General features: G+C 46.9%; 1 protein-coding gene across 1 annotated transcript; it reads right to left on the bottom strand.

Annotated features, from left to right (window-relative positions):
* Positions 1-11,642: 11,642 nt before the first annotated feature.
* LOC135440497 (serine/arginine repetitive matrix protein 3-like) lies at positions 11,643-13,500 on the bottom strand. Its single transcript, XM_064699738.1, has 2 exons — positions 12,829-13,500; positions 11,643-12,773 (listed from the first exon to the last, which is right to left on the bottom strand). Exons 1-2 carry the CDS (start codon positions 13,498-13,500, stop codon positions 11,643-11,645), a joined length of 1,803 nt encoding a protein of 600 aa, XP_064555808.1.
* Between the last annotated feature and the right edge of the window lie 500 nt (positions 13,501-14,000).

Below are 14,000 nucleotides of genomic sequence, written 5' to 3'. Positions count from 1 at the left end.
TATTTTTTGATGTTAGCATTCCGTGTGCGTAACCCTTTGATTTGCATGCCATGGCCTGCTGGCCTTCGAATTTTCTACCTATTTGCGCTGAGACTCGCCTCTGCAACAACAACATTAGAATCCGAATTGAGTTGTTGTCGTTTCTACGCGCTGCCGTGTAGGAACGACAGAGAAACACTTAACAAACACTGGCGTTATTTGTCCCTTTTCTTTGCACTGAGTTTATTATGTCCTCATTATCGCTCACAAACTCTTGGTGATAAAGATGGACGAAGAAGAAAAAGGGGTTTCGTGCGCACTGTTGTTGTTTTGCAAGTGATTTGTTGTTGCATCCTATGGTAAATGAGCTTTATTTTTGTTTGATTTTGCGTTTGCGGACCAACTCAAAGGACCTTGCGCCTGTTTTAAAACGGTAATTTAATCGATTATTTGGAAACGGGGCAAGTTATCGAAACAAATTCGATCTGCGCATGGGCTAGGACGACCTACAGCTTAAATTTCAAATTCCAAAAGCCTCCTCTGTATATTTATTACTCAATGCTCTCACTCATTGCTTTGCGCACTTGTGTGCATCTCTATCTCCCTGACTAGCTGTGATCTACAATCATACATATGTTTGTGTTGTGTGGATGTACGCACAAGTAGATCACGGAGTTTTTCGCGAGCCAGAGATTTTTTCTTTAATTGTGTGCCTTTTGTGCCTTTGGTAGCAAAAGGCAAACACATTCAAATACTCTATCATATATTTCTTCGTCCAGTCAGGCATAATGAGAAGAATCTGATCTATTTTTATACCCTGAACCCATTCAAAATGAGTAATAAGGATATAATATATTTGTGCAAATATATGACACAGGCAGAAGGAAGCATGATCAGCATCTACAGCCGAGTCGATTAAGCCATGTCCGTCTGTCCGTCCGTCCGTCCGTATGTATGAACGCAAGAATTTCGTAACCTATAAGAGCTAGAGACTTGAAATTTTAGCTGTAGGTCCTCCTAGCCCATGCGCAGATCGACTTTGTTTCCGATATTCGATAACTTGTCCCGTTTCCAAGTAATCGATAAAAACGATATCGAAATCCTGTTTTTTATGCAAATTGGGTAAATAATAAGAGCTAGAGTTACCAAACTTGATATGTTGCTTCTAGAATAGTATATATACATCAATATCTTTCATTTTATACCTATCGCCACCCCACTGCAACTACCGAAACGCTATGAAACCAGTTGATAACCCAGCTTGTATTACCCAAAAGTTTGGGCCACAATTTTTATACAACTGATCTTTTGAGAATACACAAATATTCTATGGCACAATAAGATGTACTGTCATTTGATTAAGATCGGTTAAGAAACGCAAGCGCAAATTCCAAGAATTTCTGTGTACAAGTTTTATTTAAAAACATTTACAATACTATGATAAACACGATATTTTAACAAACTCCATTATTTACATTATATATATACTATTCTTGAAGCTACATGTCAAGTTTGGAGACTCTAGCTTTAAAAAACCTAAGATATTTGCTCAAAAAACAGGATTTCGATATCGAATTTTATCGATTGCTTGGAAACGGAGTAAGTTATTGATTATAAGAAGCAAACTCGATGTGCGCGGCCACTAGGAGGACCTACATCTATAGTTTCAAGTCTCTAGCTCTAATAGGTGCTGAGACCCTTGCGTTCATACATACGGACAGATCGACTCGACTATTAATGCTATTCAAGAATATATATACTTGATGGAGTCGGGATGATTCCTTCTGCGTGTTACATACATTTGCACAAGTACAATTTACCATTTTTAGCCATTTTTAATGGGTTCGGGGACTAAAAACGTTAAAATTAAAAAATAAGGTTCCCTTTACCTTAAAACTCGTGGTAAGCATTCTTTGACTATATCTTCTTAACGTTAACCTCAACCAATTTATCTTTACAAACTAGCCTTCAACATGACATTTATACAATTAATTAAAAAGCAGCCAAACTTATATTGTAGAGAACAATATGATATATAACTCAGCTTGCAGCCACTTGTAATTTCCCGCACTAGCCGATCCAACAAAATAACAAAAATAAAAAGTGGTCACAGTAATATCAAATCAATGTTACTCACAGCTGCTGATTTAATAAATTACTTTACTTTAGTATAACCACAAAAAAATGTAATAATTATGATTGCAAAAATGTTCGGAACGGAATTTCCGACGACAAGAATGGGAATTTAAAATGCATTGTGCTAGGTTCTTCCATCTATCAACAAAGCTGACGCTAAGCCGTCAATCGGAGTTGCAATATAGTGCGCAAAGGTCTTAAAATAAAAAAAGAAAGAGGTTCTAGTCGAGAGCTCCCGACTAGGGAATACTCTGAACCCTCTTATTCCAACACCAACGCGCTCGTAAGAGGTTATAGTCGGGAGCTCCCGACTAGGCGATACCCTGAACCATCTTACTGCAGCACCATAATAAAGATAAATTAAACAAAAAGTTCCCTTGGCGGGGATCGAACTCGCAATTGACCGCATTACTTGCTGGCGACTCTACTCAAAAGCCACACAAGCCAAAAACAAAAACATTTTCCTAGGCAGGGTTTGAACTCGCAACTAGCCGCGCTACTTTCCGCCGCCTCTACTCAATAGCCACACCAATAATTAAGTCTTAATGAGAAAAAAAACGAGTTCAAATAGCAGCACAGAAAACAATGCAATCGCAATGCTGTTGATATAATTCAAAGCAGACGCGCTTGAATGTTTGTGTGTACATGCATACAGAGGAGAGGAAACAAAAAAACCAAACTGCCTTTTATTTTCACAGGGTAGGGAGAGAAGTGCATACAACCGGCCGGGATTTCTCGCGCGGACGGATGTTGCTCCCCGAACCACACATTCACGCCTGGGATTACTCACGCGGACGGCGGGCTAAGCCTTGATTCATACATACACAGTACATCAGGTTATGGGGGTGAGGGTTAGGATTAATAAGAAATAAAAAAGAACTTACCGAATTTCTTTACTAACTTCCTTTTATTTCACATGCTTTGTTTCTTATATATTAGGCGCTACCCTACTCTGTTCACTAAGCTAAGACCACTGTTCGGAGCCCTAGCGCTCTGCTGCTCACTCTAAGTCTCTTTTCTTTCTATTCCTTGTTAAGCGTGTGACGCTTGAACACAAGGTGCCGGCACGCTCGCAGGCAAGCCATGCGCTTGCCTCGGCCGGAATGGTGACGTCACCTCTGGCTTTCAAGGTGACGCTATAAATCTGGTCTCCTTCCGACACGCGGAACCGGGTTCGTCGACATGGCCCCGGCGGATCCTGGTCTCTCCCTCGATAAGGTCCACTACGCTCGAGGATAGAGGTCTCCCGCGGGAAAACAGCCTCCATCCCCAGGGGGTGAAATCGGCAACGGGGTGCCTGACTGAGCTTCTGATGGTCTCTGCCGGCGGTGGGCTCCTCGGCGCGGTCTCGGGACCGTATCCAGTATCAACTCCAGGCTAGTGTCACACCCGTCGATACCATCGAACAAATCCCCGATGTCCTCCCACAGCTCGTTTTCGGTGAGGGTCACGTTGGCACCTGTGGGGGCAGCGCCGATCGTTCCCTTTGGCTTATGGGGTAGTGACGGGGCCACCGTTTCCTTGCCCTCAGACTACACCTCCCTATATCCGCCCGGCGGCCGGCCATGGGTGCCTCCACGCGTATAGCGGGCACTAACGGCGGCATCGTGTCTTCCTGGCCGAACCACGCGTTCTCCATCTCCTTCCGGGAGATAGTGCCGGCTGTCTCAGCGCGTGTCCTGGGTACGAGTGGGGGCATCGCGTCTTCATCTCCGATCTGCTGCTCTTCTACAACCATCGCTACCCAAGGCTCGGAGTATCCACCTAGGGGAGTGGCCGTGGCTCCGCAACTACGGTTATCTTTCCGAGCTGGGAAGGACCCTCTTGGCGCTCACGGGGCGAATGCGGCACGCATAGCTGCGGCTCCCCAGATGTCTCGGGTTCCGAGAGGCCAGATCCGGATTCACTACCCTCCTCGGGCACCTTTGGCAGATAGCGTAGGGTTATCCGGGGAAATTGGCTATCCTGGTCTACCTCCAGGCGGTGTGTGGCGAGGCGGCGGCGGAACAATGGCTCTTCTGCTTCGTCCTCCGTCACTGGCTAGTATGTCGCCGTGGGCTTCAGTGGCGGCTGGTCCCTTTCCACGACTGGATCCGAGCTCCGGCGGAGCTGGACGGCTTCCGCGCTGGTTACTCCGGATTCCCGCAGTGATGGAACATGCTCGCCCGTATCGAGCGGTAGACGTTCTTCCTCGTCTGCTAGATCGCCCACCTCGTCGGTTGCTGTTGGGGTTTTCGCTCCAGGCGACATTGTAGAAGGGGGATGCCAGCCGGGGGACTCTTCCGCGTATGGTGGCGAATTCCGCGAGAACGGAGCCTCGACGAACATGGTCATCACCTCGACGGCCATAAGCATGACTATCCCGTCCAACCGTTCTATTATGTTGGTCCACCGGGAATACAGCGTGTGACGGAACTGGCGAGGAGTCTTCTCCCTCGCGGGGGTAGCGCTGGCGCCGGGTCTGGGGAAAGGCTCGGTATTCCCGCTGCTAGCGTCCTCGACCGACGAGATTGCCCGCTCGTAGGCATTCATGGGTCCTCGTTTTTCCCCGTCGTCATCATTGATCTCTTGGTGGAATGGCTTCAGCTGCGAGATATTAGCCACCCTCTTCTTTCGTTCGCCTGGCTTCACTAGGCGCACGATAGGGGCCGTCAAATTTCGCGGCGAAGCCCTCAGCTGCGTTGGATAGCTGGTGCTGCCGTAACAAGACTATCGAATCCAACGAGGGTCGCCACTCTCGTCTCCGCAAGTTGTAGAGCCTGCCCTGGTCCTTTGATGCGCGCTGGAGATTGCTGTGGGCGATATAAAAGATTCCTCTTAACCTATCCGCCCTCGTCCTAGGGTCGAACGCACTAGTTACGGACCTCGGAGTCACCTGGTCGTACAGAGCAGCAGAGCAAACGTGGCTCCCTACTCTGCATCAGGAAGGCGGGACTGAACTCTGTTGAGTCCGCCACGCTTGTGTTGACTGCCAGCGATATCTCCGGCAAGAGCTCGTCCCACGATGGGCCTCGATAAACTGCGCAATAGGTCCTCATGGTCCTCTCGGTGGGATTCTCTTGAGGGCAGTATGGGGCGGTATACTGGACCTCTACACCCAAGGACTCCAGAAAAGACTTAAAACTACGGCTTGTAAAGTGCACCCCGTGTCCCACACGAACTTCTTAGGTACCCCGAACCCACTCAAAATCCTCTCTCGAAACGCTGTCTGCAAGTGCGCCGCCGTGGGCCTCCTGAGAGGGACAAGTTCCACCCACTTCGAGAAAGCATCATGGAACACCAGTAGCATTGTGTTGTCATGTCTCGATCGTGGAAGGGGCCCGACGAAATCTGCGCAGAGTACCGCCATTGACTCTGCTACCTGTCTCGTCAGCATGCCACCAACAGTTGCTCGCTCTTGAATTTCTGGCAAATTTCGCAGCATTTCACGTACTTGGCGGCGTCGCGGAACACAGTAGTACCTCTGGGCTAACCTTGATACCGTTTTCCTCATGCCTTGATACCCAGCTGTGGGAGCATCGTGACATTCCCGCAATACCTACTCCCGTTGACCACTGGCCACGCATAGCTTCCATGGGATGTAGTCCTCGTCGTCCGTCCGGTGGCCCAAATTGGCTGACTGGCACGCATACTCGCGAACCATTTGCAGGGGGCCTCGGCCACCACTGACAGGTCTCTAGAGGATGCCTTAATAGTGCATCGGCCACGACGTTGAGCTTCCCTCGACGGCATTGAGTAATAAAAAGACAGAGCTGAAGACTAACTCCGAGCTTTTTTTACCGTTTTAAAAATCCCGAGTTGTCGATCGGGTTGGTCAGCAACCTCAAAATTAAACTCAAAAATAAAGCTCATTTACTATAGGAAGCAACAACATCTCACTTGTAAAACAACAACAGTGCGCACGCAACCCCATTTGTTTTTTTCGTCGTCCGTCTTGATCTTCAAAAGTTTCTGCGCGTTGATGAGGACATAGGAAACTCAGTGCAAAGAAAAGGGACAAATAATGCCACTGTGTTTGTTGCTGGTTTCTCTGTCGTTCCAACAAGGCAGCGCGTAGAAACAACAACAACACTATTTGGGTTCTAATGTTGTTGTTGCATAGCCGAGTCTCGGCGCAAGTAGGTAGAAAAATTGAATGCGAGCAGGCCATGCCATTTAAATCAAAGGGTTACGCACACGCCGAGTCAACATCATATACTATGACGTCACATTTTAAAGAATTTCATTTCTTGTGATGCTTAGAATATATTTCTTTCTTTATTACGTACATTTAAGTAATATATTAATAGGGTCTTCTATAAAATCGCATGTATTTAATAATATATTACTTTATTGTACGCAACGGTCGCATACAGAAAGCCCTAGCATGTGACGTCACATGCGCAACAGAATGTTGCAATCTTCTCAATTTCATATACTTCCCTTGGCTTGGAAAACACATGCATGCATATTTTTTGCCAATGTGTGTGAGATGAGACACACACACCAAGAACTATTTGGCGCGTCGAGGCATTGATACCCTTATACATAGAAATGATATAGAATGTTTAAGGAAAACAATTATTATTGATTGCACTAATAGTTGCACACTAAATACGATATTATATTTTTCTCAGACATTAGATAAAAAGGTGTATATGAGAAGGTTAGTGGTACTTGGTTACAGAACTTATGAATAGTTAAAATACCCTATTTTGAGATAGGGTGCCTTGCTGATCGAAAAATGAAAAATTATAAAATCTGCCGGGCTGCTTGCAAGTTGAAAGCGAGTGGATAAGAAGAAGACATGACTTTGCGAATTAAAGGCATAGCAGTGCTTAGAAACCACAACAATGAGTTAGAAGAGTGTAGAAGCTTAGATCATAGGCTGTAGCTTCAAACCAAAAAGGGATAGCAGGGACAGAATTTGTGGTGTGCTATTTTTATTGTCGAGTCGTTTGTTTTAATTATGGTTGTTGTTGGTTCATATGGGAAATGTTTTGAAGTTGTCTTTGATTTTTGGGCAACGGCAAAAGTAGCTATAGACAACCGGGTGTTGTGTTTGCAATTTGTCATTGAGTAATACTCAATTGTGTTTGCAACCTCGCTATCGCTCGTGAAGTGTTTCGAAAAAGAGCTTTTGATCCAAAAGCCTCCTCTGTCTCTTTATTACTCAATGCGAGGTTGCAAACACAAATTGCAAACACAACACCCGGCTGTCTGCAGCTACTTCTGCCGATGCCCAAAATTCAATGACAACTTCAGAACATTTCCACAGCAGAAATTCTGTCCTTGCTATCCCTTTTTGTTTTGAGGCTACAGCCTTTGATCTAAGCTTCTGCATTCTTCTAACTTATTGTTGTGGTTTCCATGTCTATAATTCGCAGTCACAAAGTCATGTCTTCTTCTTCTTCACTCGCTTTCAGCTTGCAAGCACATTTTATCTAATGTCTGAGAAAAATATAATTTCTTATTTATTGTACAACTATTAGTACAATCAATAATATTTGTTTGCTTTAATCATTCTATACCATTTCTATGTACAGACACACACATAAGTATTGGCACAGCAAGCATTTTCTACTTTGCAACTATTTTGCGTCCGTTTTTGGTAACCAACATCCATGCAAATTAATTTTCCTGTATAAGCCAGTTAATTTCCTACAAAAATCAGTTAAAGTTTTGTAACAAACGTAACGTAACATTAATTTTATTAAATTATTTAAATAAAAAATGGCACATTTTCTGGGCACAAAAGTATTGGCACACATAATTATAAAACCTAAAATTATTATATATGAAACTTAACTAATATTTGGTGGGCAAGCCTTTCTATTTTATAACAGCCTCTAAACGTTTTGGCAGAGAATGAACCAATTTTCTGCCATTCTTGCCATTCTTCCAGAAAAACCGTTTTCAGCTGACTTTTGATGGAAATTACCCGTTTTTTGACCCTCCTATCCAGTTCCTCCCATGAATATTCAATTGGGTTTAGATCAGGAGATTGTGGCGGATGTGGCAAAACATGTGCCGTGTTATATGCCAGCCACATTTTAACAACGTGGGCCGAACATGGGTGAACCAGAAAACCAGAAACCTAAAATTATTATATATGAAACTTAACTAATATTTGGTGGGCAAGCCTTTCTATTTTATAACAGCCTCTAAACGTTTTGGCAGAGAATGAACCAATTTTCTGCCATTCTTGCCATTCTTCCAGAAAAACCGTTTTCAGCTGACTTTTGATGGAAATTACCCGTTTTTTGACCCTCCTATCCAGTTCCTCCCATGAATATTCAATTGGGTTTAGATCAGGAGATTGTGGCGGATGTGGCAAAACATGTGCCGTGTTATATGCCAGCCACATTTTAACAACGTGGGCCGAACATGGGTGAACCAGAAAACCAGTCCGCATATGAACTAGCGTTTGTAGCAGAGATGCAGGACTCAACTATATATTTTTTTAAATAAGATATTTTAGGGCTTTTATCGAAAATTCGCTTGAAAACGTTGAAGTGAATTTTTATAATTGAAAATTATCAGAAGGAGCTTTAAGCTTAAGACTCTGATTCACAAAGCCAACATTTTTATGGAGTATCAAATACTCCGAGGAACATTGCATTTCCTTGCTTTCTTTTAAAAGATTAGCACATATTTCACAGTCATACTTTTGCAATAGCCTGTACAAAAGATAAGCAGCACAATATCGCAAAGCATTCCGCATGTTGGCAATTGTTTCTTCCAAAGATAATTCCACTTCGGACTCCTTGTCTCAAGAGATCGTATCCTCTTCGATAAAAGAATTTGCGTTAAAATGGGCATTCGATTTAGATAGGTCTAATCGACAGTTTTTATGATTATGACAACACAATTCCCAGATACTGAAGCTGATGCCAATATTTTCATTGATATCATTTTTGACATTATTATATTAAATTCAAATATTGTTGGTTTAGTATTTGTAGCTCCGCGAGACCTTTTTAAATTAAATAAATTTCCTAGGGGGTCTTGGATTAGTTTGGAAGTAGCAAAAAAATAAGCATTGGGGTTTTCCTGCCAACGACTTTCCGCTAAAGCAATTACGGATGAGATTGTTTTAATCATCCCATTAATGCAAAGCACTTTCTGTGGGTATTTGAGCTTTTTCAAATAGAATATCATTTCTTTGGGGATTCCTATCAAACAAAACGTAACTATTAAGGCAATCGAAAAGTCTGTTAACGTTTTCAATAAACGTAGTCGTGGCTGCAGCCCTTTCTTTGCAATCGGAAAAGCCACCAGAATCAATTACTGTTCGTATTGCAGCCGCGACACTATGGCTAAAAACCTGTGTGGCATATTTTACTTTAATTTTTTCGAAACAATTTGGGCTTATATGCTAGGAGTCAATTTGGAGCAAAGACGCGTTAAATTTATTCTTTCGATTTCGAACAATTGTCTTATTATACGCCTCGAAACTACGCCATCTGGTGTAGTAAGATCGCGTGATATAATTATATTTCTAAGCGATTGCATAAGATGAGGAGAATCGAATATAGCGAAAATTTCTTTGCTAAAGCTAAGATTCTTGAAATCAATGCCCCACTTTTTGAAAGTCGCTCTATTATTAGAGCCCAGGTCATAAACAACGGCTCGCACGTTAAGTCCTAGAGTTTGAGAAAGTCCAATGTTATACTCAATTTTTTCCTTAAGAGCTTCATGTTTTATCCTATTTGCAGAAACAGTGTAGCTTAAGACATATTTCCAATTTTCAAAAAGGCCCCTAACAAGGAAAACACAGACTTGCTGCACTAACAGCTTTTTTTTAACCCCATCATTTTCAAATCCCTGAATCTTATCAAGTGATGCATTGTATTGCAGTCCTCGTTTAATTTTCCCCTCATCTAAAACTAGAATAGCATCTTTTCCCTTTTCACTCATTTTGCTAACTATGTCCTGTAAGTTAATTAAATCCCGGGGTCAAATTTTTAAACACCGCCCATCGAGAATACTTTTTTTGAAGGAAGTTTTAAATTTAAGACGTCCCGTAAGTAATCGTACGTTCTAGACGAATAAAAGTTTATGTTTGTGTGACTGTCCTTTCCTCTTTAAGACATACCTCGTTTTCGTGAGGCTTTTTTTTACAAGAAAAAGCCTTTTTTTTAACTTTCCGTAGCCTTCCTGTGTCTTCTTTAGATCAAGCATCATCTTAAAAGGCAAGCCGGGTTACGAGAAAACAAAGAATTATCCAGTTTCTTCTCGATAATTATAACATATGTACTTTATTCACTTCTTGCTTATTACTACTTTATAGTAGCTCACGAGCTAATCCCTGCCGCACTGTTTTCTGGAGCCCTAGCGCTCCGCTATACACTTGTAAGGAAGCTTCTGGCCGGGGTATAATTCTCAGTCTTACCAGGTCTAGCGAGCTACAAGTTATTTATAATTTCGCTGGGAGTGAGGGCTTAAGGGGGGGGGGGGTGAGTATCCTGACCAAACCAAACCCAGATCTACCTCTACACACCTACACCATCGGGCCGTGGCCTCGTACCATCTATGCTGGCGGGCCGTGGCCTCGCACCAACTACACTAGCGGGCCGTGGCCTCGCACCAACTCCACTACCTAAACACTCTATCTCTCTGCCGGGCCGTGGCCTCGTACCACTATGCTAGCGGGCCGTGGCCTCGCACCAACTACACTAGCGGGCCGTGGCCTCGCACCAACTCCACTACCTAATCACTCTATCTCTCTGCCGGGCCGTGGCCTCGTACCACTATGCTAGCGGGCCGTGGCCTCGCACCAACTCCACTACCTAAACACCAACCAGTAATGCCCACCCCGGAGCCACAATCTCGTACCGCATGCCCCTCGTTCGAGGTTAGGTCGAACACCGGTTAGTTCCGATGTTAAGGTAAGCCGGGTTACCAGGAGACAGAGAATAATCCAACACTTTCTAGATAATTACAACGTTGGCACTTTATTCATTATTATTCATTCCGACCTTATCGTAAATCCTACGCTAAACCCTGCCGCACTGTTTTCTGGAGCCCTAGCGCTCCACTATACCATCTATGATTTCGTTTCTCTCGCGCAGCACTTCTACTCACCCTTGATGTTCATTCCAAAGTGCCGGCACGCTCGCCGGCAAGCCATGCGCTCGCTTCGGCCGCTCAACTTCGCCGTGAGCTTTCGCAACTTCGCCTCGGAGCTTTCGCTCTTCGCCGCCGAATTGAAGTTGCGCTCTCAAAGACGGTGTTGAGCAACCGATCGACAACGCACGGTTGCAGCGGCGGCCGGCGGTTAAATTCAAACTCACTATTTAAATCAATTATAATATTCGCGGCTCCTTGCCTCTTTACTACTAATCGAACTGCTTATATTACTCATGGCTCCTTGCCTCTTATTTCACTAAGATCTTAACCTAATATAATTAATACTTATAACTAAAGAAAATTAATACGTTCTCCCGCCAGCGGCTCCTTGCCGTAATTTGGGCCAAAGGGATGACGGCTCCTTGCCGTGAAAACTGTGGGGTGGCTGGTCTGATTAGCCGCCTCACACCCCCCCCTCACTTCGGACAGGTGACGGTCACGTCGCCTTTCGCGTTCAGCGTAACGCTGTACTCGCTCTCCCCGTCGGACACGTGGAACCGAGTACGTCGGCAGCGGAAACGGCGGATTCGCGCCTCTCTGGCGATTAGGTCCACCACGCCCGACGACAACGGTGTTCCAAGGGGAAACACCTTCCAGCCTGAGGGGGTGGAATCGGGCACGGGTTCCTCGACGGGGCCCTCCGGCTTTACCCCAACGTCCGCACTGTGGGCGATCGCCTCGACCTCGGTGTTGGGTTTCTTGGGGTGGCTCTCCGGTGTGAACCTCACGTCGGCGCTGCGGGCGACCGTGTCGACCTCGGTGTCGGGTTCCTCCTCCAGCACTGAGTCCAGGCTAGTGTCCCACCCGTCGATGCCGTCGAAAAGGTCCACTATGTCGTCCCACAACTCGCTCTCCGTGGGAGTCTTTAGAGCCATGGGGGAGGAATCCTGGGTTGGACTCGACAGTTTGGGTGACGAAGCCGTCACCACCGCGTCCTCTTCCTCGGACCAGACTTCATCCCGGCCTTCCTGGCGAACCGTGAAGGAACCTTTTCGGGATGGCGCCTTGCCTTCTTGGCCGAACCAGGCGTCTTCTAACTCCCGCCGGGCGATGGTGTCGGGTGTCTCGGCGCGGGCAATAGGCACGAGCGCGGGCATTTCGTCCTCGTCGTCGAGCCACTCCTCCTCCGATTCCTTAGGAAAGGTTTCGTCCGGCGCCTCGGCGCGGGCTGTGGAAACGGCCGAGTTCGCCGCGTCCTTGGTGCTGAGATGGTGCTCCTCCACGACCATCTGGCAGACCGCAATCGGTATCGGCCAGGGTTCGGGATGCCCTCCTCGAGAAGCGATCTTGCAGCGGCGGTTATCCTTCCCGAGCTGGGAAGGACCCTCCTGGCGCTCGCGGGGCGAACGCGGCACGCACCGCTGCGATCCTTCGGGCTTCTCGGTCTCCGTGCGAAGCCTCTTCGTGGCCGACGAGGATGCTCCCTCGGGACTGGGTCGGCGATGGCCTCCACTCCGGCGACGCTTGCCCCTGGCGGCTCTCCGTCGACGATGGCGGCTGCGTCGGCGCTTTCCGCCGGGGCCTTCTTCGGCACCCCCCCATTCGCGCTTTGCGGGGTTCAGACGGGGTTTGTTGGCTACCACGGGGACTTTTGGTAGGTACCGCAGCGTTATCCTGGGAAACTGGCTGCCCGGGTCTACCTCCCAGACGGTGGGTGGCAAAGCGGCGACGGAATTCCGGCTCGTCCTCCTCGTCCTCCGTTGACGAGTCCCCTCCCACTAAGGGTTCTGGGTCGAGGCTCGGCAGGTCTGCTTCCCAGTCGTTTGTGCGGATGCCGTTCTGCACCTCCGTCGGTGGCGACTCCGCGTCTCCGGCCGACGGGGATATCTCTTCTCCTACCGCCTCCACGTCTTGCGCTGGTGGTGTGTGCTCTTCCGTTCCGAACGGTGCGGACTCTTCCTCGTCCATCTCGCCGGCCGCGGTTGGGGTTGCCGGCTCTGATGATTGTGCCGAGTGGGATGCGAGGGGCGGAGATGCAGGCTCTTCCGCGTACGGTGGCGAGTTCCGGGCGAATGGTGCCTCCACGAACATTGTCGTGACCTCGACTGCCATCAGCAACACCATCCCGTCTAGCCTCTCCATTATGTTGGTCCGCCGGGAGAATAGTGTATGGCGGAACTGGCGAGGCGGTCCTTCTTGCCGTTCTCTCCGATAGTACTCACGCCCCTGGCGTGGGTCGCGCGGACGGCCTGCGGCTCCCGGCCCGGGGAAAGGCTCGGTGTCCCCGCTGCTGTTGTCTTCGTCTGACGATATGTCGATAATTTCGGGTTCCATCTGAAAGTTCAGCTTATTGGTTAACTTACTCTTTACTTATTGGTTAATGCCCTATTCTCTCAGTGCGGCTCACACTTTACTATGCCTATTCTGAATCATGTTGTTAATGTTAGTCTTATCTAAGCTTAATCATAATAGTTTCGTTGGGCGACGGGTGTTGCTCTCATCCTTCGCTTACTCGTGGGCATTTACGTGCCCTGGATCTTCGTCTTCTTCGTCGCTCGTCGTCTTTCTGTAGAATGGTTTCAATTGTGAGATGTTGGCCACCCTCTTCTTGCGGTCGTCTGATTTCACCAGCCGCACAATATTGGGGGATATGAATTTGACGACTTTGTAGGGGCCGTCAAATTTGGGTGCCAACTTTGCGGCGAAACCCTTCGGCAGCGTTGGACAACTGGTGCTGTCTCAACAGGACCATCGAGTCCAACGAAGGCCGCCACTCTCGTCTCCGCAAGTTGTAATGCCTGCCCTGGTCCTTTGATGCGCGCTGGAGGTTGCTG

This window comes from Drosophila montana, unplaced genomic scaffold (assembly GCF_035044405.1).
Source record: "Drosophila montana isolate Dmon_TW-CO22-7 unplaced genomic scaffold, ASM3504440v1 contig_1045_1, whole genome shotgun sequence".
Lineage (NCBI taxonomy): Eukaryota > Metazoa > Arthropoda > Insecta > Diptera > Drosophilidae > Drosophila > Drosophila montana.
Note: the sequence above shows the minus strand (reverse complement) of the source record. Positions and strands in the feature narration are given on the sequence as shown.